This window comes from Melanotaenia boesemani, chromosome 21 (genome assembly GCF_017639745.1).
Source record: "Melanotaenia boesemani isolate fMelBoe1 chromosome 21, fMelBoe1.pri, whole genome shotgun sequence".
Classification (NCBI taxonomy): Eukaryota; Metazoa; Chordata; class Actinopteri; order Atheriniformes; family Melanotaeniidae; genus Melanotaenia; species Melanotaenia boesemani.
In genome coordinates this window covers 13,661,720-13,689,569 of record NC_055702.1, presented here as the reverse complement: position 1 = coordinate 13,689,569, position 27,850 = coordinate 13,661,720, and the positions used below count along the sequence as shown (strand labels likewise).

The 27,850-nt window shown below is 38.6% G+C and overlaps 2 protein-coding genes across 4 annotated transcripts in view; one reads left to right on the top strand and one right to left on the bottom strand.

Moving 5' to 3' along the window:
- Nucleotides 1-27,058, top strand: part of ccdc186 (coiled-coil domain-containing protein 186) — a 41,025-nt gene extending 13,967 nt beyond the window's left edge. For 2 of the 3 annotated variants that reach the window (XM_041974521.1, XM_041974520.1), the window contains exons 14-16: nucleotides 29-257; nucleotides 6,299-6,518; nucleotides 8,162-11,053. In XM_041974521.1, the coding sequence (XP_041830455.1) occupies nucleotides 29-257; nucleotides 6,299-6,518; nucleotides 8,162-8,224 (512 nt within the window). In that variant the 3' untranslated portion in view covers nucleotides 8,225-11,053. Of the gene's footprint in view, nucleotides 1-28; nucleotides 258-6,298; nucleotides 6,519-8,161; nucleotides 11,054-27,046 lie in introns of those variants that run through there. The other variant, XR_006008968.1, reaches the window with a different exon arrangement.
- adrb1 (adrenoceptor beta 1) lies at nucleotides 18,458-20,957 on the bottom strand. The gene has a single exon (XM_041974531.1). The coding sequence runs from the start codon at nucleotides 20,900-20,902 to the stop codon at nucleotides 19,709-19,711; it is 1,194 nt and encodes a 397-aa protein (XP_041830465.1). The 5' UTR covers nucleotides 20,903-20,957; the 3' UTR covers nucleotides 18,458-19,708.
- Nucleotides 27,059-27,850: the final 792 nt, after the last annotated feature.

Here is a 27,850-nt window from a genome sequence, read left to right as displayed (position 1 = left end):
ATCTGTTGTTGTCCCTTTTATTCCCCAGGCTCCTTGAATGCACGCCACGGAGGGAACAGTGGTGTTGAAGAGCGCTCTCCAGAGAGCCAGTCGGGTCCTTCCGTGATGGTGGTGGACAGCTTCCCAGAGGTGGACAAGGCTGTGCTTGTGGAACGTATTGTCCGTCTGCAAAAGGCCTTAGCACGAAAGCAGGAAAAAATCGAGTTCATGGAGGATCATATCAAGCAGCTGGTGGAAGAGATCCGCAAAAAGACAAAGTGAGTGTCACAGTTCCATGTACGGGGAGAAATGGAGATGGCGAGAAAGCTTAGTATTTTAATTTTATTTACTCAAACATAATTAAAATGACTTCACATGGATTGTTTTGATTTTAGTATGAAGTGTTTAACAAGCTTAAATAATAACTAAGAACCCGAAGCACACTCTGGAAACGGTTTCTGTGGGGATCCTTTTGTGTTAACACCAGGAGTCACTCTGCTGCAGCACAGGGTTGTTAACAGTTTCATGCGGTTTTGTTTTATCAAACAAGAAAAATAGGACAAGATGTAAAGATGTTTAGGTAAAGTTTTAGCTAAACATTTGACTTTAGTATTTATTGCAACACTAAGCAAATGTGACAGGTATGTTTACATCATGTCCTAATGTCATTTTTTTTTACCCACAAACCTTTTCCCTACATTTGAACAAATTGTATGCAGAGCACATACAGTCTTTTGGATAAGCAGAGCCTCAGCTGACCTTCATAGGGTTTTATGGTCCCATGCATCCTTGTGTTTCTCTTTCACTCATCTTTAGATGTTAATTCATGCAAGCACCGCTCCTCCCATTCGTGACAAACTTCACTCAGAGTTCTTTATAGCCTTAGTGATTGGAGGGGCTGTGCCTCTGTAAGGCTCCCTAATGATGCTCCATACAAATTTACTACCTTGGTGAAAAATAAAGGCACAGTGTAGAGGACATTTTGTCTTTCGCTATCACATACTTTGTATTTGAGTCACGTATATTTAAACCTAAAAGTGGTGCACATATACCACATAATATAATCTGATTGAGGGGAAAAAGTGACTTAAGGTGTTGAATAATAAGTAAAAGTCTTGGTCACCAGAGAATGCAGTATAAGATGATTTAATTTATTTATTTTTTTATTTCTTTTCTTTTGTTGCCAGATTATGATTGCAGTCAGTTATCTTGCTTGATCCGTTTCAGATTATCTACCTTCTCAACTCAAATTTCTTTCTGAGCTTTACACTTGAATCCATTAGCCTCAACCTACATTTAAGAGTTAAAATCGAGGACAAATCCCACGGTTGCGGTGCTAAATTTAGCTCTGCCGAATCTCAGCTAAGCCCGGGGGTGTTACAATACCCAGAGTCTGGATGTGACTCTGTCCTTTTTGCCTCTCTGTCCCTATCCCCCTAGGACAGCCTGGTGAACACTGATGAGCAATCTGCAAGCCGGAAGCAGAAAGAAGTAGAGATGTGGCAGCAGGGGCTTGATTAGGGATAGTTAGTGGAAACTAGTAGGCTATGTTTTTATTTACATTACTTCATCCATACCACATTTCCTGCTCCTTTATTTCATACATATTTTCTTTTTAAGAAGGTAAAGTTGGAAGGAGGGAGGAGCAGTTTTGGGTATCACTGCCACGTGTTTAAAAGTTTAATCTGTGTTTTTGGAGGATGTATCCTTTGCACTAAATATTGACAAACTGAGTTCATATTTGGACTCTTAAGTCGACCTAAAATGACTGAATTTAGCTACTGTGTTTTGATCACACCTGCAAACATGTAAGCATTTTGCTCTGATTTACGCCCACGACTTGCCTCTTCTCCACAGCAGTGGAGGTTGATGCTTTCGGGGGCTTTTCAGCTGACATGACTACGTGGAAATGATTTTAAAGTAACAGTTTACTGGTATGAGATGTTGGCGGAAACGCTTCCCGAACCAGAACCAGACTCCCACTTTTCAATTTTACTGCTCCCAGATCTTTTTTATTTGTTTGTGCAGCCATGCTGCAACTTTCCATCATGTTTTCTGGATGGCATGTTCATGTGTAGGAAATCAAAGTCAGATCATTGGCTACAATATATAACCTAAAGTATGTGTCGGCTCATTTACTGCAAATCACAAATATGTGATGTGAATTAAACGACCTAAAACATGCAGAAGAAACCACCATGCTGCAAGAGCACGGATTTCTTACCTTCAGACTCCATATAGGATGATTGCAATGGTGAATATAAGAGATCGAAATAGCTTGTATGAATAAATTAACATATTCTTGTAAAACAGGCATTCAGTAGATATAAAGGCCACATGGGTAGCTCAAGTTTATAATTGTTACTAATTTGCTGTGATCTCACATGCTGAATGTGTTCTTATATTTATTGTGATTTACTTTAAGGATGAGATTCCTGTCCCACTTATCAGACCCAGCTTCTGTTGAGGCTTCTTACCTGTAGTAAACATGAAGCCAGTTCCCCTGAATGTTTGTAAATTATACAGAAAATGTACATTAAGATTTACGAAGATCTCATCACTGCTGTCAAAAATGTACTTGTTGCAACACAAAGCCTCCAATAACTAAACCTAATAACTGCATTTTAAATGTTTTAATCTGTGTAGTTATAAATGCATTTAAGACTTTGATAAATGAGTTTTCAGATCACAGGAATATCTCTCTCTCACTTTACATTATCTTTATCTTCCCACCCTCACTGTGTGCATGCTCGCTGCCTTTGTTCAGGGTCAAAAAGTGACATATTTAAAAGATAATTCCATGTCTTGCTTTTTACTGACCTGTTGCTCACATCTCTAAACCTGCCGACCACTGCATGCCACTCAGTAGCCACATCTTCTTTAATTTCTGTCACTTTTTTTTTTGTTTTGTTTTTACTTAACACTGTCGTGATGGAATTGGGGTCCTAATATGGACCCTTAAAAGCCTAGTCAGAGAGGTAAGTTTCATTTTATGTCCGTGGTAGCCCTGACGTGTGTGTGTTTCTGTATGTGTGGATGGGGATCATTTATGGTGGTGGCTTTTTTTTATAGTGCTTGCGTAGCTAATTTTCATGTCTTTTTGCTCTGGTGGTGTATTTGCGTTGTTAGAATATAATACATCCACTGCAGCAATGTTTTTAGGTTTATGCTGTTTTAGATTTTAGGTTGACTTCTTTAGTGGCTTTAAAGAACCAGTAAAGAAAATCAGTAATAATCATATAATAAACATGTATTTTTGCTTTCACAAACTGCACGAGCATGTAATAGTCAGTACTTGCTTATAAATGCTTAAAAGGCATTTAGAATTAATTAATTGGTGGCAGTTTTATTTTCCTGCATGCTGAATTTTTTTGTGCAATGCAGTTCAGCTGTTAATATCTCTGTGATGGCCTCTGCAGTTATTGCATGGAATAATGAATAAATTATTACTGTTTGAATCTAATTCTTCTAAGTTCTTTTACATTTGACCTGAATTAGATGCTTTATTTGACCAAAATAACCTGCAAGTTCTCTCTGAATGACTTAATTCCCATTTATGTTTGTACTGTGTAAAAACATATTTTTAGAATTCAAAGACACCGCTGTATTTGTCTGGATTAAGTCCATTAAGGTAATAACCTTTTATGGACTGGAACATTGTGATTTTGTTTATTTTTAAATAGAAAAAGGATAAATCAGGGTCATTGCAGAACAGAAGGAAATAACCACAAGAACACAGGCTATTTTTTCTTTTTTTTTAATCTATTTTATTTATTTATTTGTTTGTTTTTTCTGAATGAGTTGTGGTGGTTATACAGCAGTAGTGGCTGTAGTTTTAATAGTTGGTGGTGTAGTTGGAATTGAGTTTTCACCCAAAATGACTTTGAGCTCCTGTTGTGTTTTTGTTCATGTTCATCTTGGGTCAGGCTGCTGCAGTTCCTTCTTTAGTTTTAGGGTATTTTGATGAAATCTCGTAACTCGCTCTCAGGAAACAAAAAAAGACGGCACTCAGTTCAGTGTTGCAAACATTAACTCCTTAAATACGCTATTGCCATTAATTCCTCAAAATATATATATTTTTTTAACCTTGCTGCAGTGTCTGAACACTAATTTAGAAGAGCTGTGTATTTATTGACCCTTAGTTCAAGCTCATCTTTAACAAGTTCTGTTGGATTAAGACACCATTTGTGTCCCACCATGACATTAGTGGTGGGACACACATCTTCCATGTTTTCCTTAAATAATTTTTGCACACCCCAGAGATGTACCTAGGCTCACTGCCATCCTGCATGTCACTTGGCACTTAAAAAATGAATTTTGGCAGGTATAGCATGATACTGCAAGCTGCATCCATGTTGTTCATCCTGATTCTTAACCTTAAACCATCACTGACCCTCCACAGTGCTTCATGGTGCGAGCTGGCATTTATAAATAATTCTTTTGTCTGTTTGAAGACGAACATTCACATAATAAGATGGACAAAAGATTTTAACTCTCAGACTCTTTTATACAGAAGGTCTGTGGCCTGTTTTACTTTTATCTTGTTTTTTAAAGTACATACGAGTGTTTTTCCTTTTTAGAAACTGCAGAGCAAGCCTGCTGCCTTGAGCCATCTCCTCTTACAGCTGATGCAGACACTCCAGTTGGACATGTGTCATTAAGTTGAGCTGTGAGATGAGGAATAGTTGGGCATACATCATGCGCAATAGACATATGGAGAAGCTGATTCTCTGCAGGAGAGGTTGCCCTGTGGCTTCCACACAGTTAGATTGTGCTCTGGGGGGGGTGATGTAATAGTTAATGAACCGCAGTATTTTGAGCTTTTTTTTTTTTTTTTTTTTTTTTTTCACTTCTGTGGCTTAATTTGGGAATCTGGTCTGGATGTCTGGTACCTAATGACAATCTGTTGATTCTTGACACTTCTAAAGGTGTTGAATCACATTCTTGGTTGTTAACTATTAAAACAATGCTTTAGAGAAACAATCAAACTGTTAGGAGGAGTCACGGATATGTGTAACATTTACCTCTAATCCTTCTGGATGCAGATACCTGTTTCCGAGGTGTACTGCAGCAATTCGGTTTTTTAATGATTTGTTGTGATACGTGTGCCTGTTGTTTTATGTTCTACTGGCTGTAAAACTAATTGCCCCCCAGGGGGATAATAAAGGTTCTTGAACTAGAACCTTGTGTTTAGCAGTGTTTAGAGTTGCTTAGCATTACTTTATTAACAAAACTGACACAAAAGCTGTTGTGTGAAACTGTTGTGAATTTGTTAGTCATGTTCTCCACCTTACTGAATCTCATTTAGGATCGGCTTGAAATGTCCGTCTCTGACACACCCTGAATTTGAATTAGAACAATGCTAGTAGGAGGCTGAATGTTTGTGATGTTCAACATTGGGCCTTTTAGATAACCGGCTGGCTTGAGAGCAGGTATAAAATATTGATTTCTGCTCCATCCCAAAACCAGGAGGTTGTTGACCTTTTCTTTAGGACCATATACAGCGTTCTTCACCTCTACACACTCCTTTTTAAAGTCTGCACAATCCAAAAATAAAGTTTAAAATGTAAAAGCCTTGCAGTCATAAGCATGAACTGTCCAACTTTTATATTTAATGTCAGCAGCCAAGTTCAGGCGTCATCCTTTCTTTGACACCGACATGAACAAATGTATCAGTGAGACTCACATGCAGTTTATCAATATTTCAGAATTCCTTGTTTATTAAGAAAATAATTTAGGGGGCAGTAATGATTGTGAATCAATGTCTGCTCTCTCTGACTATGGTTTACTCTAAATAGAACCACTTGTCAGTGTTTTCTGGGCTGCAGTGGAAAAACTGAACAGGAAGTCCAGTGCTGTTAATTTAATGAATTTTCTTCTCTCTTTCTGACACAAACATGGTTTAACCTCTATGCAATGTTGTTACTGAGGAAAAAAAAAGTATTATAAAGATTTATCTTACTTTTCCTACAAACAGAGACATGCAGTTGATTAATTGAACCCTGGCAGCTCATTCTAATTCTGCCATTTTCATTACCTTTCCTCCTCTGACAGGCACAATAATAATTTTTCTAAGTATGACTGAATGTGTCCTGCATGCACGAGTCCAATAAGCCATCCCAGTAGAATTACCATTCCTGTAACATCCAGTGCTTTTGCTGCTGGAAATGGTTTATTTCTCTGTAAGAGCTCTCTGCTCTCTAACTATGAAATCCAGTTTTCTCAATTTTCCCTGCTCAACAGTCTCCAGCTGATGCTCGTTTAGTTTCCTTTTTGAAGCACACAGTTTGACTCATCTCCTCCTTCTCTTCCCACACAGAATTATCCAGAGCTATGTGCTAAGAGAGGAGTCAGGGGCCCTCTCATCAGAGGCGTCAGACATTAACAAGGCCCACCTCAGCCGGCGGGGGGGCATCATGGCTTCACTTTACACCTCCCACCCAGCGGACAGCGGGCTGACCCTGGACCTGTCGCTAGAGATTAACAGGAAGCTGCAGGCCGTATTGGAGGACACGCTGCTGAAGAACATCACTTTGAAGGTAAGTTGAGCCTCAGCAGGCACCGCTCCACTGAGGAGCTCCGCTGTAAATACAGATGCACTGATTTAAATTAGTTGATGATATTGATCATGTCAGCAGTTTCCTTCAAGGCCTCTTAATTTGCTGTGAGTGTGTGATTGTTAAGACTTAGAGTGAGAAGATAATTAATATCCTGATTCTATGTTGGGAACTGACCTTGGAGTCTGATCTGATTTCATTATTCTTGTCAAAATGTATTAAAAAAAAAAGAAAAGAAATGACCAAATCCAAGGATAAAAATACAAGTTCCTCCCAAGTAAGTAGATTCAGTTTGCAGCATTACATTCTTTTCTGATAGCAGCTCAGCTCACAGAGGTGCACAGATGTTATTAAAGCGATTGAAACGGTTTTTAACAGTTTTTTTTCCCTCTCAGAACATTTAGTTTTTTCTTCATACTGAATACTTTGCTGATTTGCTTAAAAGTCCTCACACCTACTCCAGCCCAGGAGACTGCAGGTTCCCTGGATGACTCTGTTTTAGCACCTTTGCAAAGACTGTGAACTGTTAATGAAGAATACTGATGCAGAGCCTCTTTAGGTTCTTTAGGCTCTGCAAAGCAATGCTGCTCATGCATCATCCAAAACATGCACCTGTTCAGAAGCTGCCGCCAAGCTTCCTCTCAGTCATTCATGTTAGAAGTCAAACCCTTATAATGGGCGTTTAAACCACCCTATTTGGATATCCACTGCTAATCTCATACATAAAACTATATGTTGTCTAAGCCTTCTACTCATTTTTATGCCTTTTGGTTTTCAGTCTCTGACACACCTTTTAGCATATCATTTTTAGCCATGGCAGCTATATAAATGAAAAACAACAAACCCTGCTGCAACCAGATCTTACAATAACTCTGTATTTTACATACTGTAGCTTTAAGGTTGAAGTCCTCTTTAAAAGGAAGAATTACAATAGTTATGTAAAACAGCGACAACCAGAATGAACTTTTAACAAATCTATTAGCCACAGTACTGGAACAGCAGAAGAAATGGTCTCTTAAGAAAAAGGGAGTGTAGATGTGGATAGAAGCTAGGTTTAATCCAGGGATAGATGAATGTCAGACCACCCTCTGCCTTCCATCGCACCCACATTCACAGAAAGTCTGACCATCTTGTTTAAGCGTCTTTGATGGTTGCCTCTCTGCTCCGTTTGCACTTTTTCTTCATGTGAGGCCTGTCCAAACCGTAGACTCCCCGCACAATAACCTGAATGAGACTGCAGATTTGTAATGACGTACTTGTGCATTTTGTAGTTGAGACACTTCTTTCTGTGAATGAATGATAATTGGCACAAAGCAGGAAGTGATTATATAAAACACAATTAAATCCCAATTGCATAAAATGCTCTGACAAAGCCATATGAATGCTTTGTCTTTATTTAGATGGATAATGGAGCCTTTTATTTTTCAAGCTTGTAATTATCTTCCATGTGAATACTTGTTGGCAGCAAGTGGTTTTTACTGTAGGAATGACACAAATCCTTTTTACAAGAGATGTAAATTATATTATTTATACAATTATTTTTTTAATTTTAACATTTAAATAAAGGATTAGCTGTACAGCAGTCAATGACATCCAGCTTCTTAATACTTCACCTTGTTTCTCAGGAGAATCTGCAGACGCTGGGGGGAGAGATTGAAAAGCTTATAAAGCAGCAGAGGAATTCTTAGGATGGAGTCGGGAGGAAATGACGTGATCGTGTCAACGAAAAGAGAAAGCGGAGGACCAAGTACTACTAGAGAAATCTTGAGCTTTCACTTATTTTTGCTACACATGAAGGAGCAAATGGTATGTTGTAAGTGCCAGTGGGACATGAGACCCATTTATCTTTTTCTGTCCATTCGGGGGAGCTTACTTGAATCATTATTCCATCCACATTGTACCATACTCTCAATTATTGCCTCTGACACACTAAATCTTCCTCTGGCTCACATCTGTTTCCCATTGCCAAGAGACGTCTTCAGGCCAGTTGCTTCAAACTAGAACAGACTTGTAAAAAAAAAAAATAAGTAAATAAAATACTGACTGGATGCCATTTTTGTGAATGTTTAGCAAATTTTACTTGGAAAGTAGTTGGAAAATCTCCACTTTAATTTGCCAGTGAACCCATTCTGTTAGGAAACACATGAATGAATAAATAAAAACACAGTAAATTGACTGAGATGATCGTTGCCAGCATCTCTCTACTCATCCCCTGAAGTCCATCTCCCAATAAACCAGATGTATTTTGCGAAGGACTGATTCTTCGGCTGGACTGGACACAACTCCATGAATAAAGCAGAAGTAAAAAAAACAGATCAGCTCGGGCTTGAGGGGAGCTTGCTTGCCACTGGTGCATTTTCTATGATTTCTTTTGCTCTGCACAGCACTTATGACCAAGCTGGTGGAGCAAAGTGGCTCTCATCAGCAGATCCACCCATCTGTGTGACACAGGTGCTCGGCCTCAGGAAGCATCTTTGTGACGTTTCCTGCAGCCAACGACATCAGCGTGGAAGTATCCTGCTCTTGAGCGGCGTTGCATTTAAATTAATCTATGATAAATAATATCATGTGAAGGTTAAAGTTGAATGTAGTTTTTTTTCTATAAGTTTGTTTAATATACAGTTTTTATTTTAGTATGTTTGATTTAGATTTATTTTTTATGATTATGTTTTTTCATATAAGAAATATTTTTTCTCTTTAGTCTTCATTTAGAAACAATATCTCAAAACATTTTAGTATTTTCCTCACTGAAATCTGGCCTGTTCTAATGTTTGGGCATTGCATTGGTACCACACGGTTCCCTTAAAGGTGGTTTGTGGCATTATTAGCATTCCTTGTTTCAAACAGTCGACGCAGAGATGCTTCCAGTGCGTTGATGGTTTTTGCACCATGTGCATGATATGATTTGTTGGACAAAGAGACTAAAATGTTGACGTATTCTTCTACACATCTCTTTATTATAATTTATTTGTAGCATCACAGAGTCCATTGAGGTAAATCAAGTGTAGAAGAATCAAAGGGAGAGCAGGAGATCTGTAGCTGTAGCTCAGGAAAGCTGCAGAAATCTATCCAGGGACAAAGTGCAATGCTGTTCTGCTCCTTGTTTTAATTTCCTTTGTTCTGAATGTGTCTGTGTGCCAGTATGTTCTTTTTTTTGTTTGTTTTTTTGTTTGTTTGTTTGTTTTTTGTTTTTTTTGTTTTTTTTGTGCAACATGCAACTGCTGGTGTTTTGAAGATGTAAAATTGTGCGTGTGCATGGCTGCATGTGTGCCTTTTTTAAACCTCTTGAGCTTGTGTACATGCTTCAGCTGTCCGAGCTTGTTTGCTCCACACCTCCACACTAGACTGACCACCAAGCCCATTCTTTCCATGGGATTTCCATTTATACCAGACTCTCTCAGCCACATGTACATGTACACACATGTACACTCAGTACGTTTCAGCGATACAGGATAATGCATTAGTCCCTGATTGACAGATATTGGTCTATCATAATAGCACACACTCAGCCAAACACTGAAGATTGGACCTTAGAGAGCTTCTCATCTTCACAATGCCAAAGTTTCCTTTTTATTTCATTTGATCTGATTGCAGAAGCCGTCACAAACGATGAGCTTCCATCTCCATAATATCTGCAGTCAGAAGCAAGCTTTTATGGGTATGAGTGGTAGCAGGACAATCCCCTCGCCATTCACCCCAAGGCTGCACAGAAATGGAGCGCTACATGAATAAAGATTAAAGTCTCCATTTTTGAGGTCACAGAAACCTTTTAGCCTCTCTGTTGCAGCAGTGAGTGCTCTGCATTTGCCGAAACTCAACTCTTATAACATCTGAAATGACTTCTTTACAACATGGGATTAATATGTAAACCTAAAGGCAGAAAACCTGGACCTTAGGTCTTGGTGGTCCCTCGTACTGAAGTGAAAATTCTGCAGTACATTTAGGTTCCTACATATGTAAAGCTACTTGGTTATTTAAAATATTAACTTAATTAAACAATTGGGTGCTTTGTTGCTGAACAGATTTTTTATGGTCTGGTGTAGAAACAAATTACAGCCTATGCAATAGACTGGCATCAGATATCCTAATTAAGTCACCCATAATTCTCTAAGGCATGCTAATACGCTTCTCAGAGTTGGTCACGGCGCGTCACAGGAATCAGACTGAGAACTTGCTGATCCAAGATTTTCCGCATTTTAGCAGCCTTGAAATGAAGCCACGCTTGCAGCATTGTGTGGTTGAATGAAATAAAACCGTATGTTTCATGATATAAATGAAGAAGAGGTGTTCACTATGTGCGAGTGCCGATCTGTATAAATGAAATGAGAATGTCTTTTTTTTCTGGCCGTGCAATGGTTCTTTGCCCTGTTTTGTGAAATCTTCAAACTGTGATTATAATATGCATTTGTAGATATGATGTCTGTAAAGTTGAGATTTTTTTTTTTCTAGAAAAAAAAAGATTAAGGATGATGTCTGTATATATGGTGTTTTCAGGTAATAAAAGAGTCTTACCTTGATCTTGAGTATTCTGCCTGTAGTCTTTGTGTCTTTCTCTTTCTTTTTTTTTTTTTTTTTTTTTTTTTTTGCCACAACACTACATTTGTCCTGCTTTCTGTTACAGGGAAATTAAGTCTCAACTCGGGTAATAAAGCAAATCTGCAGAAAGATAACCTCTCACCCTGACTCCTGGATGCAGATTTAGGTCCTGCTTCAAAAGCAGCTGCGTCAGCGGGGCTGGAGGTCACGCACATGCCTGCCACTGTCTGTCAAGTCAGGCAGACTTTCAGATCATTTGAAGCAGAGAGCTGCTCCCAAAACCCAGACAAAAACACCTCCGTTCTCAGCTCCCCTAACATTTTGCTGGAATTGTTGTATGAGCCGTTTTAAAACATTTTCTACAGAAATAACGTTAATGAATGAATGAATGAAACTTTGTCATTGCAGCAGGTGCAACATTTTTTTTTCCCCAGTACAAACCAGTACATGCCTCATGCTGCTTCTCCTTTTTTTATGGCTAAAGTGCAAATATAAACTTTTGAAAGTCAGCTTCCAAGATGTCTAAAACATCAATGTACAATAAATCTTTTATTTTAATGCAGCATGAATGCAGCGATATATCCGTTCAGATATGTTTCTGCATAAATGCTGCATTGCAAGTTCCAGGGGTATGCAATGGATTTTTATCAATTGTATTAAAGTGTCTATTAACAGATTTCTAAGTTATGCAACTTGAGTCAAGAAAAAAATTTGACAGGAGGCAAAAAGAGGCGAGCTTATCAGACCTGTGGCAAACATGGGTAAAAACAGTTTCCCTGCCTGTGTATCTGCTTTAAAATCCTTTTTCTAAAAGCAGTTGTGTTGAACAATTAGTCACCCTGCCAGTCTGCTCACATCAAAATTTCACATCATGCCTGGGCTTTTTTTTTTTTTTTTTTTTTAATACTTATTACCACATATGAATTGAAAAACGCCTACTCACCAAATGTAACAACTGTCATCAAAAGAATACATAATGTATCTGGAAAATAAGGCATTTGCTTTGTTAGTCATGTCTGGTTGAAAGTTGCCATTTTCTCTGCAGGCAGAGCAGCAGGTTCAAATATCCAATTCAGGCCATTTGTTACCAACAGGCTATTTTTATTTCAAAGATAACCCTTATCAGCTTAGATGACCACCCTTGAATTCATAAAGCATTGGCCATGTCCTTCACCCAGAGCAGCATCCATGATAGTAGCTCTTGTGGTACAGAGATAACAGCCATGTCATGTCCCTGTCAGTCTTTTAGGTTTACTGGTGTCCACCTTAAACTCAGGCCAACTTAAAGCTGCAGCATTAAGGTAAAAAATACATGAATATGAATGGGACCTCATAATGACTCTAATTATATTCTACTTATTGCCTTTTACCTTCAGTGTTATGTAACAGTGCTCCAAAATAGGCCTTTTTAATTGGGAGCCTTTGTGTAACCATCTGGTCTGTCCTATTAGAAAAATCTGCCCTCTGTAATGCTTTGATTGTATGCCACCCTCTGCTCTGCCGCTTCAGATGGAAATTGAGACAATTAATTTTATTCGACAGACCTGTGGCACATTAACAACCGTTTTTTGTTCATTCAGATTTGTAATTAATTATAAACAAAAAATTGCTGTGTTGCAGTTGTTTGTTGAATGAGACTCCTCTTGTACAGATATAAAGGGCTGGACCCAGACAAGTTTAAACCAGAGCTACATCACATACTTGCAGTGTCTGGAGATTGTCTTGTGTATCTCTCATGTTGGAGAATGACAAGTTCAAACTTAGTACTGACAGCCAAGAGTCAGCAAAAGAGGTGGTTTTTGAGTTTAAACAGGTTAGAGTTTGGTTTCACTACTTGGTGTTGCAGACTTAATGGTATTTATCATTTATTTATATTCATATTTAACATGTATTACTACATAAATGAAGTGAAACACCAATTATCAAGTTCAACACTAAGTTCACTAAAACCTTCTTGGGAAAGACCTTGTTTATACAGCTTGTTTTTGAGGCTTATTGTTATGGACTGGAACCTGTGGTGGACAAATCTCTGCACATAGGTAGCAAGTCTTTGGCTTCTGAAATGACTAATTGGATGCAGATGATGGGGTCTGGCAAGAGACTGTGGTTTATTGTGTGGACCCAGCTGGAGTGCTTTCTAACCGAAATGAGGGTGAGACCACACTGAAATATAACATGGACCATCAGACACTGAAGCATCAGCTTATTTGAATTCAAGTGCAGGATGGTGAAAGGTCGAGGCTCATGGGGTTGACACCCCAATGAACAACCTGGAGAGGAAATCAAATAGAAGCCACAATGTGTTAATAAATAAACTAAACTTTCATTTTGAGAAATTAAAAAGTGTGATATGAATTTAACCATATTTGACAGGTGCTTTCTTCACCAATTCATCATTTGCATGGAATTGCTATACATTCACGCTAGGGATGGGAAGATTAACCGATATGAATCGATACGCGGTCGTGCGCGTGCACGATGCGAGTGCATCGGTAGAGCAGCAGAGGATGAATGAAACTTTTGAAGCAAATCTAGATGCATCGGTTTTTGCGAGATGCATCGGTTTTTCTGAGATACGGCTTATTCTTTTAATACAGAATGTGTTTATTTATTAACAAGTGTTGTCAACCTGTTTTAGCGCATAATTTAAACGACCTACATAAAGTAGGCCTAAGCAACGGACTTGCGGATGTTTACACTACAACTCATGGGGGCTGCGCGGATGAAGCCAGTGATGCGCCCACAGGTAGTTGTCAGGAAGCGCGAATTAGCAAAACAAACATGTCGGACGCCAAGATCATTTATCCTCCACTTAGTTTCAAGTCCAAAGTTTGGGAACACTATGGATTTTACAAGAAAGAAGGACGACTTGACAAGACAGCTGCAATTTGTAAAATGTGCCGCGCATCTGTAAAATACACGGGCAGTACGACTAATCTGATATCTCACTTGAAGCGGCGCCACGGTGTTGTTGTGGAAGCGTCTGCCAGTGTCCCTGCATCCCCTTCCTCCAGCTCGGATCCCCCTGTAGCTACGAGCTCCAGAAGCGGTGAGAAAAGTATTGAAAATTTTTTCCATGCCCCGCTTGCCACCAGTTCCGCGCGCTCTATGGCAATAACTGATGCTATTGTTTGTTTTTTTTATTTTTTATTAGCCTGTTGTTTACAGTGTTATTGATGTTTAAAAGTCAAAGCAGCATAATGCTGCTAGTTCAAGACATTAAGTTTTGAATATTCAGTGACAAAATATATCTTTGTAAAACTTGTTTTTTCAGAGTTGAAAAGTGAAATCACAGTTATTGTGCAACTGTAAGCCTTCTTTCTAAAGAGTGCAAATACATATATATTTTAGTATATATTGCACTCATACATTGTTTTTCTTGGAAATACTTAAATATGTGCCATGTGTTTTAAAATGGCCTAAGTATGTGCCATGTGTTTTAAAATGGCCTTACTGTAAACCAACACTCAAGCTCTGAGAGAAAAAACAGTTTGTAAAAATGTCTTGGCTTTACTTGGTTAATAAAAAATCAAACTAATTCATTGGCACTGCATCCTCTTTCACATTACTACATGAAATTGATCTATTTAAATAGTACGGAATTATTGCATCATATCGTGATATGGGTGTAAATCGTATCATACCGCATCGCAAAATGCCACACATGTATCGTTAATATATCGCATCGGATACTTAGTATCGAGATGCGTATTGGATCGGCATTATACCTTAGATGCCCAACCCTAATTCACGCTGCCTTCATGCCACTGATTTTAAAGTAGTGCTTTCCACGAATGAGCTAGTATTTGTTTAAAAGGAGGTGGGAAATCTATGCCTCAGTTTTGTTGGCTAATCTTGTTGCAAATATCTCTAAAAGTAGTTGTTCAATCACATGTATGCTATGCTTAGTTTTATACTTCCTATGCAGGCAAGTCACACAGTTTACATTATGTAACACAAATGCTGTACATGACCGGCCACATTTACCCAACCTTTATGTGAGCCACAATGAACCGGGGGGAGCCAGAGTGCAGCAGATGGAGACCAAAGAGCGCCATGTTCATGTGGGAATCCAAACAGATGGATGCATGAAGTGTAGCACCTCATTTTGGCACTGAACTTCAACACTAGCAGTTTGAGTTAGAGTGGAAAAAATCACAGGGGAATTTAAGCTTATCACCCCCATAAAAGTCAAGATGTATCAATGTTTAGCATCAGAGAGACGTGCCAGTTGCAGGGCTTCCATGTGTCCATGCTTGTCATCTTGCCATATTGTACATTCATGAGTAATAACTACATTACTGTTGGAAATGTAAATGAATACTTGCACACTGTTTTGATATGTGAGCTCCACAAACTGAAAAAATACAGTTTCATTACATTTCATGAGACTATTATAATATAGTACAAAACATACCGTTCTGTGTCCTCATAGGATACCTTTAGTGTCACTGCTGGGGTCTGATAAGGTTGCAATAATTAACAATCAGCAGTAATAACCTCCATGTACTGACATTTCTTTCCTCCAGGGATTTCTGCCTTGTTTTTCTGACATATTTAACAACCTTCTTCCAAACAAGCCCCCTGACGAGAATTAAATTTGCATAACATTTTATACCTTTGTCTTTGAAAATCACTCTTTCTGTAGGATCTATTTGTCCGATGCTTGTTCTCCGAAGAACATCATAAAGAAAAGGTGTGTTAGCAGCAGCATTAATATTCATCTTAAGGCTTATGTTCTGTGGAGTGTTTTTAATTCTCTGTGATGATTATGATGTTTGTGCTGGTCTTTAATTAAGTCCAGATGGTGGCAGTAGGAGAAGGTTGGCAGCTAGAAAAAGCAGGATCTGGTTGAGAGGAGGTGGAGTCCATGCAATGATCGTATTAAACTTTACACCTGTTGCAGGAGAGGATTTGTTTTAAAAAAATTGTCCCTTCAAATTTCATAGCAGCTGACATTAAAGATATGGTATTCCAGCTTCTTAATTACTTTAAAAGTGCTCAGATATAAAATGTTTATTTTATAGGAAGACTAACAACATATTTAGGCCATATCCCAGACTTTTCTCCTGGTCCTACCCCTCCATTTTGCAGGAAAGACATGATCCCTTTACTCACAGATGAAGGAAAACATAGTCATGTAGTTCTTCGTCTGTGGTGTGGAGCCATTTAGGTGACCGCTACTACTTCTGATACTGGGCTTTACTTACACTTTGTTTCACTGTATTGTTAAATATGATTAAATTATTAATTGTTTCTTCTTAAAGGTTATGTGAGAATATCCCATCTGTATGGTAAGTTAGCCAAACAGAAAAAACAAACAGGGTAGAATAATATCCTGAATTTTCTCCAGGCTGCAGTGGCACACAGCCAAAAAATTCCTTATTTACCCATGTGTTGACTTATTGGTATACTTTTGCAGAATATGACATCTATTTTATAAACTAGGACAGTATTATGAGGACCTGCTGAAGTTTAAACCCAGCATCAGAGTGGGGAATAAAACCAATTTAAGTGACTTCTGTATGTGGCACAGCTGGTAGGGCCAGACTTTGATTTGAATGAATGTTCAACACAAGAAAAATACCTAGTGAGCACCACTTGGACCAGAAAAATTGGGGAAAACTTTGCTGATGCTGTAATAGTTTGGGAAAATATCTTTTGAACCCTTTTACCAGTTAAGAATAATTCAAAAGCCATGGCCTCTTTGAGCTTTGTTGCTGACCATGTCCAGCTTTTTATATCCACCCATCCTGACCTAACTACTTTCTGCAGGGTGATCATAAACTTGTATCACCTCAGATTGCTTTTGAAGAGTTCCCAGATTGAAAAGCCTCCAAGCAAGCAAGATGTACCTAAGAAAGTGGCACTGTGAGTGTACTCGACATCAGCAGCCCCTGTTTGGGCAGGCAGAGGTCATGTTGATTTCAATCTATCTATTTTGCCTTGGAGCAGTCAAAATGTCTACTGATAAACAGGCAATTTGAAACAATTATTCTTAAAAACCACTGATTAGTGTCTCCATCTGTGAGCTCAGCTAATCTGTTCAAACACAAACCTCCTGCCAAACAAACAATGCTCAAAAAAAAAAAAAAAAGGTTTTTGCCAAGAGGACATCAATGATTCTAGCTGCACTGATGTTGTTATTTTTCCCTAAACGTTGTGGGTCTCATTCACACCGACTGGTTCAGCGAATCATATCTAAAAAATTTCATTAGCCAAAACAGCTGAGCTCAGTTCCATTCAGCTTTTCTGGTCTAAATGAAATGTACCGCTCAGCCCCTTTTGGGAGAGCATCATTAGCACAAAACATCATGCTAATGCATTTTAAAGACGTTCAGCTTAAGGGCTAATTAATATTCCTCAGAGGGAACTGCAAATCTCTCATGTAAGAGCCCCTTCATAACACCAGCTGTCATCGTGTTTACTAAAACATTTTTCTATAAGCTTGCAGAGTAAGTCTCCAGGGAGGTGCAACCATAAAATGGCACACTAAAGATTCTGTTAACTTATGGAAAAAGATTATAGACAGGTAAGAGTTTAAAGACATTAGAACTTAAACTGGATTGAAAGATGCACGCAAAATCAAGATGAATGATGTCTGCTTCTGACGACACATTAAATATGACCCTTATAGAGGCTTCAATAAAACCTACTTTAACTTCACCAGGTAGCAAACGGATTTGGCTCCATTATGATGCAGATCAGGTAGAAGATCCAGTATGGTATAACTAATCCCCAAGAATCAGCCCAAGTAGACTGGCTCAAGTTTAAATGATAAAACCTGCATATGATGCTCAAGTTCAGGTTAATCCACATGGTTCATGTCAATGACCTGATCTAAATCGGCATGCACAAATCCTAACACAACTTGGTGAGCATTATTACTGGGAGTAAGCTTACTTTGCAACATGCTGCCACAGTTCAGTTAGATGACAAGTGCTAATTGCTCATCTAGAAAAATAATGTGCAGATGCTACATTGGCTGTTGTTGCTCTGTCATTGCTTTCCTGTCTATAAAATCACCCAGATGACAAATAAATCAGGGTTATCCCAGCTGGGGTTTGAGACATGACACTGCATTTTTGACAGCTTGGAAAGTCAAGCTTCCATGTCTGCAACTTGGATAAGGTTTAACCCCAACTTCCACAAAAGAAAAATGATCACAAACTGCAGAATCTTTCTTTTGTTTAACTTAAGATAAAAAAAAAGGCAAACTAAACAATTACTGCATTATAACTCATATGTGTTTCTTCCAACAGGTGAATTACATAAATGTTCAGAAATAATTGACATAACTGACAAAGGAATGCAGGAAATTTGGAGAAAATCACGTTTTCTGACTTGGTGCAGTGCTGAAAATGACATGAAGAAGCAGCAAAAACTGTGATACAAATGTATTTTTTCACAAGCTGATCAACTAAACACAGGTTATGCTGTCATATGCCACAACATGAAAAACAAGCAGCATGGGTTGCACGTGTAGCCTGAATAATAAAGCAAATAATGGCTGAATTCCAGGTATGCTTTAGTTTCAGGGTGAAAAAGAAGTGAAAATCCTTGGTACATAGAAACAGTTCAAATCCCCAGTTTAAAAATCAGATTTTTGTGGCTTATCATCAGATTCCAGCTGTTCTCAGCAGTCCAGTCAGCAGAGAGCTATTTAACATCCCATCCTGGTTTATATCTAAATGACTTGCTGCTTAAGGAAAAGGTCTGTTTTATTGTCAACGTTTTAAAAGATTTAAGAATACATGAGCCAAGTATAGAATTAGCAGTATTTCAGACATAATTTTACTACGGCAATGATCATTCTCAGGAAATAAAACAACACAATAAAACTTCCTTTTTATTTTCACAGACTTTAAAGCACCACCTCACAATAGCATGGAAAGCCAGAAACAGACTGATGCTCAACACCCCCCCACCCCCGCCAATATATACAACGGGCTTCAACCCTTCATTCACCTGTTTAGTTGTAAAACACAGCTCAAAATAAATAAACATCTATTTTACACAATGTTTAATATAAACAAGTACCTGCCGTACAAATTGCACTTGCCGATGCCTGTGAGGTAAAAACAGATTGTGAGCTAATACTGACAATATGATCACTGACAAATGCTTTGCTCTTGTCCAACGCTTAAAAAAAGATTTTTTTTTCAATAGTACGTCTGAGCTATCATCTTTAGATTAAATTGTTGCCCATCACAATCATCATCAATGCGTGTTTCAATACTTTAGCCATCATATTTATAATAATAATAATAATAATAATAATAATAATAATAGTAATAACAACAACAACAATAGCCTGTACCAAGAATAAACCAGAGCGTGCGCTCTCCTGATTAGAGCGCGCTTCCTCGTCTAAAAACATGTTTGGTTTTACCTCCAGCAAATTTTAGGGACTATCTAATTTTTCTTTCTTTTTCTTTTTTCCAAGAATTGGTCAGACATTTGAGCCCAACTAATGGCCCGCCAGACGAGAAAGTACCGATGCATCTCTTGCGCGTACTTTCCCCAAAGAGATGAACAAGTTGCCTGTTTTTTCTTTCTTTCTTTCTTTCTTTTCTTCTTGCCGCTTCGAGAATGTTTATTTATTCTTTTATTTTCTTCTTTTTCTTCTTTTTCTTTTACAGCTGTGATTCAGAGTGAGACAGCTTTGTGGTAATCACCAGGCTGCTGTCGCTGTTGTCTAAGCCGGCGCAGTCTGACCACATCTCCAGTGTACCGGGCTCCAAAGCGGACACGAACCCACCGGAGCACCGTGACAGGTCGCAGGAGCTGATGTGCAGTCTGCGGTCGGCCTGCCTCGGGCAACAAAGCAACCTCTTGAAAGCTTTTCTGAAGTCCGGGCTCCGGCAGTAAATGACGGGGTTAAAGGCTGAGTTCACGTAACCCAGCCAGTTCAGGAACACGAAGAGGTCCTTGTCCACTATCTCTGCGCTAAACACCCGCATGACGTTTACTATGAAGAAGGGCAGCCAGCACAGAGTGAACGTCCCCATGATGATGCCGAGAGTTTTGAGCGCCTTTTGCTCCCTGAGTGCCAGGATCTTGGACGGTCTCTTCTTGCACTTGGAGGTGAGTCCAGTTAAGGTGTTGTGAAACCTGCCTTCGCACTTGTCGATCTTCTTTAGTTGTTGTTTCGCCTCTCTATACACGCGCACGTAAACAAAAATCATAACCAGGAGAGGAATGTAAAAGGAAATGATGGATGAGGAGATCGCATATGCCCTATTGGTGACAAAGTCGCAACACTCAGGGTCCTCGTAGCAATCTGTGTCCACACTGTCGCGGGACCAGTGCATCAGGATGGGCAGGAAGGAGACTAGCGCAGAAATGGCCCAGACCACGCACACCACCGCTTTGGCACGAGCTTTGGTCAGCAAGCTTTGGTAGCGGAAAGGTGAGGTGATGGCCACGTACCTGTCTATGGCGATAACGCACAAGGTCTCTATGCTGGCAGTGACGCAGAGGACATCGACGGAAATCCAAAACTCGCAAAAAAAGGAGCCATACAGCCACGAGCCGCGCACCTCGAGCGCAGCGCCAAATGGCACCACCAGCAGACCCATGATGAGATCTGCGCTTGCCAGCGATACGATAAACACATTGGTGAGCGTCTGCAGCCTCTGCGTCTTTGCTATGGCCACAATAACCAGGATATTTCCAAACACAATACACAGGACGATTAGAGCCATCACCAGGCTCATCCCCGCCATCCACTGCTCGGATGCTCCTGGAGCGGAGCCCGGTGAGTCAGACGCCTCGCTCCCCGTGCCATTGTGGAGGTTCACTGGCGACGACGCGCCACCGTCTCCCATGACGGGCTGCTGCGCTGTGTGTGAGACCAGGTCGAGTTCATCCAAGCTGTGCAAAGCAGCCTTTTTCGTCTGTGGCGGTCGTACGAGCTAAAGCTCTAATCTCAACGCGCGCCAACTCCATTTGGAGCTCTTCTCGAGTCCTGCGCTTGATGCCGCACCGGTTGGGACAGCAATGCAAGCGGTGACATCACCGCTCCTCTCGACCAATCAGCCTGCCCAGCACAACAACAGTCACAGCAGTGAAGCTGAGCGGACACACGGTTCAACCTAAAAACACACACTTCCAGCCTTATGTTTCATAAGTAGAACGTAAATGCGCATATGGGTCCTTCACGAGACTGTTTCTCGCTTCCAACCTGAAACTGTTATCTTTCAAAATCCTTGAGAATGTGGGAAACATGATGCTCCAATTAAAGAACTTCCAAAAATTATGAACCACAGGGATTTCCCTGTTTTTATCACTTATCATCATTAATAAGATTTGTTACTCTACTTGTTCTTTGTACTATGCATGTGGATGCTCCAAACGTAATTTCGTTGTTCTTCTGTGACAATGACAATAAATACTTGAAATGAATTGTTCAATTTATATTTGAATCACTAAGAATACACTCCATGGGTGTGAGATCTGGCCCAATACAGACCTGCTCTTTGCTTCACAGCAGCTGTGAAACTTCTCTTCAGGCATAAGGTAAGAAAACTGTAAAGCAGTGTTGGCTCACAGCTAGGCTGTTCATTAAACACATCAGTGCAAAGATTCCTGGTCCGTTGCAGGTCACCAAACACCACCATGTCAACACTGAGCAAATCAGTTCACTGCGGATGAGGAGCATCAGGTGTGAACTGGGTGACAGACAGCTGTTATGTGCATTCAAAAGCTCAAAGAAAAACAAGCTCAAGAAACAAGAAGCAGAAAAGGGTGAACCTGCTTTGTAGATAAGCAGATCTTTATTACACCATGACTGAAAACGTGCCAATAAATTTATTCAGCTAATCTGATCTGCTTACAGACTGCAACATAAATTGAATGAATTACATTCATTTGATCAGAATTTCATGATAAGTTAAATCTCTGCATGCATGCACATTTCCTTTCATATTCCAGCAAGCTTTTCTGAGTCTGCATTTGTGGGGAGAAACTCTTAAATGGACATTAATCTCGGGGATCAATAAATAATTAAGTCATTTAGCCATCTTTGTAATAAACAGTCTGTAGGGAAAGAAGTGATAACTTAGATTGGTTTGATTTATTTCTTTTTAATTTTCTTCTTTTGAGGATTAACATGCCTACTCTTGAACCCAATGACTCAATGGCAAAGGCTGTAACACAATCTAACAACATAACAAAACAGCACCAGCATCACCTCATGACCCTCATGGATTGCAAGATGATTTTTTTTTACCTTGAGGTGTAGAAGTTTTATTATATTAAATTATACCTTCTCATCAAAATTTTCCTTCTGGTGGTTAGGAGCTTTCTAATAAATCTTAACCTACATCCACATTAAAGAAATATAACAAGTAGTTTTTCCTGATTTTCCTCGTGAGTGAAAGAAAACTGTGTGAAGGGCTTAATTTTTTTCATGCCAGCTCCAGAAAATTGGCCCCCCCTAAATTTCATTGGCTATCCTTGTGGCCACCCCAATTCTGATTGGTAGCTTGTGTATGCATTGCCAATCTGGTGTGCATTCAGAGATGGTATCGGTTGTAACCAGCAGTTATTTGAGTTACAGACAATTCTCTGTAAATGCTAGAGATGGTTGTGTGTGAAAATGCCAGAAGATCATCAGTTTCTGAAATACCAGACCATCAGATGGCAACAACCATGGCTTTCTTTCCCATTCTGATGGCCAGTTTGAATTTTGGCAATTCGTCTACATGCCTAAATGCATTGAGTTCCTGCCATGTGACTGATTGATTTTCTCTTTGTGTTTACCAAACAATTGAACTGGTCTGTCTAATAGTGACTTATGAGTGTATGTCACCATATACAATACAGGAAATTCATTTATTTCTTTTACATTTCAAATGAAATAGTCTCTCTTCACTTCTATGGACTCTTTAAGTGTGATACTCATGAAAAGTCTTGTTAAAATTTCCCTCATGCCTTCCTTACATATTCCCACAGTCTAGTATTTAGCCATTTCTCATGCCTGATGTCTGATGTCAGGTCCCTGTGTCAAAACAAGTTTACACTATAGGATTTACTACAAACTGAGCACTTTGTCAAGTTCTACAACTGTGAAGCTGCACAGCGTATATATCTGGGCAGTCCCTTATATGAGTCTCTGCTGTTTAACTTACTGAAGATTTAAAGTTTTTTATTTCTAGATATTTACAGAATTTGCTGTTTGAGCTAGCTGGAGATGCACCAATAGGAAGCAGCTTTGTACTATTTGCTAATGCCGTCCTGAGATTTCTGCTCACTGTCCAAGGTTTTACTTCAAATTTACTTCTCTTACTTTCTCAAAAAAAAGCAAGCAAAGCTGTCTTTCCAGAATCGCCACCCTCAAACCCTTGAACAATTTCCAAATGTTGCTGATGCGTTAAAGGTCACATTTAAAATATTTGCTGTTATTCAAGTTGTCATAATATGCAGCTGCTCACTTACAATTAAAAAAGAGCTCTTGACACCAACAGCATCAACCTCCTACAAATCTTCATGCATGTTTTGCATGACGGCATAAAGAGAAGTAGAGCAAGTTCAGCTTGACCTAATATCTTGACCTTATGTGAACGTGGGCAGAGCCTAAGTTTAAAGTTCATTATCTTAAGTGATACAGTCCTATTTTTGGACTGAGCTTGAGCATACCAGCATAGGCAGACAAACCAGTATTGACATGCCTGTCCGAATTTTTTGAGACATTTTCAGCACCACCATCCATAATAATGTCTCCCCCTTTTTTTCTGTCTTACAGGCTGGAAATGCCTTTTTTCCTCCTGTGGAATCACAACAAAAAGATACATTTCTTTGCAATCAAAGCATTGAAAAACAAATCTTTTCTTTCACTTTTACAAGCAAAGCTTTTAGCCAAACATCCCACCAATGTCACCTTTCATAAGCAATTAATTGGGTAAAAATTAAGCTGCGTCAACTTCACGGATCATATGAGTATCATAAGAGGCACAAGGCTTAAACCCCTAAGAAAGCTTTCAAAAGATGGTTTTGTGCTGCTGAAAGGAGCTGTGTCCTCGTGGAAGCTCTTATCTGATCACTCAGATTCAGAATCCTCATGGCATATCGGAGGGATTTGCTCCCTTTTAACTTAATATTTACTTTGTTGTATTACCATAAGAGCTGTTAGAAGAGGTGAGAAACCCTTTGATTTGAAGAAGCCTTTAGAGTTTTATCCCTAGGAAAAAAATCCAAGATTACTAACTGGTGATGTTTGAAGTTAATTGAGATGTGTGCATGCGTGTGTGTGTGTATGTGTGTGTGTGAACGACCTCTTGTCGGGATGACAGCCAGAACCATACAGGGTTAATGATGCTGTCAGAAGAACAGTGAAGGAAGCAGATGAGGAGACATAGGGTGCAAAATGAAAAAGACAAGGGGGCCAGTAATAGGTTTTACTCTGCTGCTTTCACTCATGAATCTTTAAGTAATTATGCTGTTGCCACATTTACCCTGTTTTGTTAATGTTAAACATTTTTTAAAGATGGATGAATAATTTTACAAGCTTTTTCAGTCAGCACAGCTCTGGTTTTAAATAGTAAGTAAAAGTCTACATTATTAACACACAAATGTTTGATCTTTAGTGAAATCCTCATTATTTCAATTTAAAAAAAGACAGATTAAGGACAAATGAAGTACATGACTACTTTGTCATAGTTTTGGACTCCAGTTTGGGTGACAAAGGTTAAAACCTTGGCAGATGGACCCTGTTTTATATGAATCTATATGAGGTGTCATCATGACAAGATCTAAATTGCAACATAAGACCCTAAGAAAACAAGGTTCTGAATACGAACCTGGAAACAAGTTTTAAAAGACTTCCAAATGATCTGAAATACAAATTTACATTTTAAATGCAACGATTTGCAAGTCATTGAGATTTTAAATTAGTTGATTTTTTTCTTCCAGGACTGGTAGCCCTAGAGTATCTATAAAAACACGAATTATACCTGATATGCTCAGAATGTGTGGCAGGGCAAAAATGTAAAAGATCTCACCCAAAAACATAATTTTGGACCTTTTGATATAAACACTCTGGACAGAACAATCAAATATAAAGTCACTAAAGAAGAAACAGAGAACTAGTTTAGTGTAGAACCAACAGCTTTTCAGAAGAAGAATCTTAAATGTGAAGCATGGTGGTAGTAATGTTATGGTATGGGATTGGTTTGTGGCTTTTGAGATGGGCAGCTTTGACTTGTTTAATACATTTCCATGTACAGTTGAGACAAGCTCTCTTCATCCCAGTACTGAAGAAGGGGAGAGAAATTGATTTCCTGAGTGTCACACGATAACATGTCATGACCTGGACATCAGTCTTCTCTGACTAAGAAGCCCATGTGATTCTGTCTCTTCCTCGCTTAACTAAGGACATGCAGACTTAGTAATGTACTAAATCTACTATTTATGTCCTTCTTTATGACCAAAATCAGGCTGAGCTGGTGATTTCTTCAACACTGTTTAAAAAAATTAGGTCACATTCTTGCTTCTTATGAAAGAAATAAGACAAGTTGAAGGCATTTACGGACTGAGTCAGAAACATTAAGCCTGTTATCTGAGGTCGGCTCACACATTGCCTCATTTTGTAGGAAATCTGTGAAGGATTTCAGCTATGATAATACAGAACACGTGGTGTTTTTAGACCTGGACCTGTAAGTTTTTTAAATACTTTTTTCTTCAGATCTTTAGATAGGAAAAAGTCAGGACAATATAGAAAAATGCTCATTTTAAGAAAGACAAAGTAGCAAAACAAAAAAAGAAGAAAAGAAAATCTGAATAAAAGAAAAATATATATAAACAGCTGATGTCAACAGATGATCATGATTTCATATAAAAGCAGTATTCACAAAAAGCTTGAAGGACCAGTGATGGACAGGGGATCTCCACTTTATTCACAAATTCATTTGAAAACTCATTGCAAAGCTTGAAAAGAAAAAGGTTCAAAGAAAGATTGAAAAAGATTTGCATATTTCCCCCTCCTTCTATGCATAATACATTAAACCATTCGGGGTATCTGGAGGAATTTCAGTGTAGAAAGGGCAAGGCTACAAGCCTAAGATGGGCACCTTACGGACAATTGATTATTGTGGGAAACAACAGAGCTGCATATGCTGCATATAACAATTAAAGCTGTATTGTGTAAATAAAAAGCCTTATGTTAACCTTGTCCAAAGGCACCACTGACCATCGCACAGAGGAATGGACCAAACACTATAGTCAAAACTGTCATCAGAAAGACGTCCAGGAGGCAGGTATGCACTCTAAATAGAGTGCATTGAGAAGTCTGAAAGGAAAGATAATAAATAAATAAATAAATAAAGATCATGTATTTACATAAAAATGTAAAAAAAAAAACAAAAAAAACAAAAAAAAAAAACCTGCAAACCTGCATATATGATAACACATTATTTATTTTGACTGAGAAAAACAAAATTATCTTGAGTTCATCCTATCTGTAATTGAATAATGATCAAATTATATGCATTCAATAAGAATTTTTATAGAATTCCAGCTTTTTCTGTGCGTTTAGTGTAAATATTATTATTTAAACTAGATGAAAATGTTGTGGAGTCATGCTTACAGCACTGCTGGAAATGGCAACCGCAAGTCTTCTTGAGAAGAAGTCTACAAACTTACTATAGAAAAGGTTTTCATATATAGTTCCTTTATATTGTTCTACATCTATCTTATTCTCCATCTAGACTAGTTTAGCAGCTCCTGTCACACAACAACATTTCTGCATATTGATGCTCTGCTTGCCATGTTTGACTACAGGGATGGTATTAATGAGGTTATGCAAAACTCTGGGTTCCTTATGCACACACACACACCACTGAAAACTGTATCCAAACACACTGGTTCCATCTTTATTTTTCCAATTCTGAATTTTCTTTCAGGTTTCTTTCCATAAAGTCCTAGTAAGCATTTTTAATGAGGAATCACTCACATCTGACCACTACACCACAAAGTAAATGTTTTTTTGTGCTGTTTGAAACGTCAAATTCCGCAGAAACTTTTTTGTATGTTGCTCCAGGTCTGTGGCTTGACTCAGTCCAGTCTCACATGTCTGCAGACAGTTCTATCAAAATGTTGTGGATCTGATTTGGGATGCCTTTTACAAACAGGCATGGGCCTTGTTAATTGGATTACACACAGGTGGACTCAGTCAAGTTGTAAAATAAATGCAAGGACCACTAACAGAAGTAAGACACACTAAAGTTATAAGTTTGAACGTTTATGTAAATTAGAAAAACAACTGTCTTATTTTTTATTGTGGGGAATTATGTGCTAGACAAACGAAAAGGAGTTGACTACATTTTAAAGCAACTCTGAAACATAAGAAAATGAAAAAAACTTGACATGTTCTGAAAATTTTCCATATCTCACATAGCGAAGCTGCAGACTTTAAGTTCATTAATATATCAACTAAAATCAAGCAGATTAACCTCAAAAGCAAAAGACATATATAGATGACACAAATCACAGCGACAAAACATAGTAAATAAATGTTTTATTCTTTTTTTCTTGCTCTGATGCATTGAGAAGCAAACATTTTAACAAGCCCCCCTTGAAGACAAAAGCACCCTATAATGTGTCTAAGAAGCCTGAAATGAAATCAAGTTAGAGACTGAAAGTTTCAGGAACTTCATTCCCACACACAGTCAAGCTCATTACAGTTTATCAAAAATTAAATGCCTGAGGGACAACCAATCTGAGAAAATACACCGGATAAACTTTTGCAGGTTATTTCAAATAAATAACTTGTGGGAATA

Coding starts and splice junctions, on each gene's coding strand:
- adrb1 (XM_041974531.1), bottom strand. CDS start 20,902: ATGGGAGACGGTGGCGCGTCGTCGCCAGTGAACCTCCACAATGGCACG.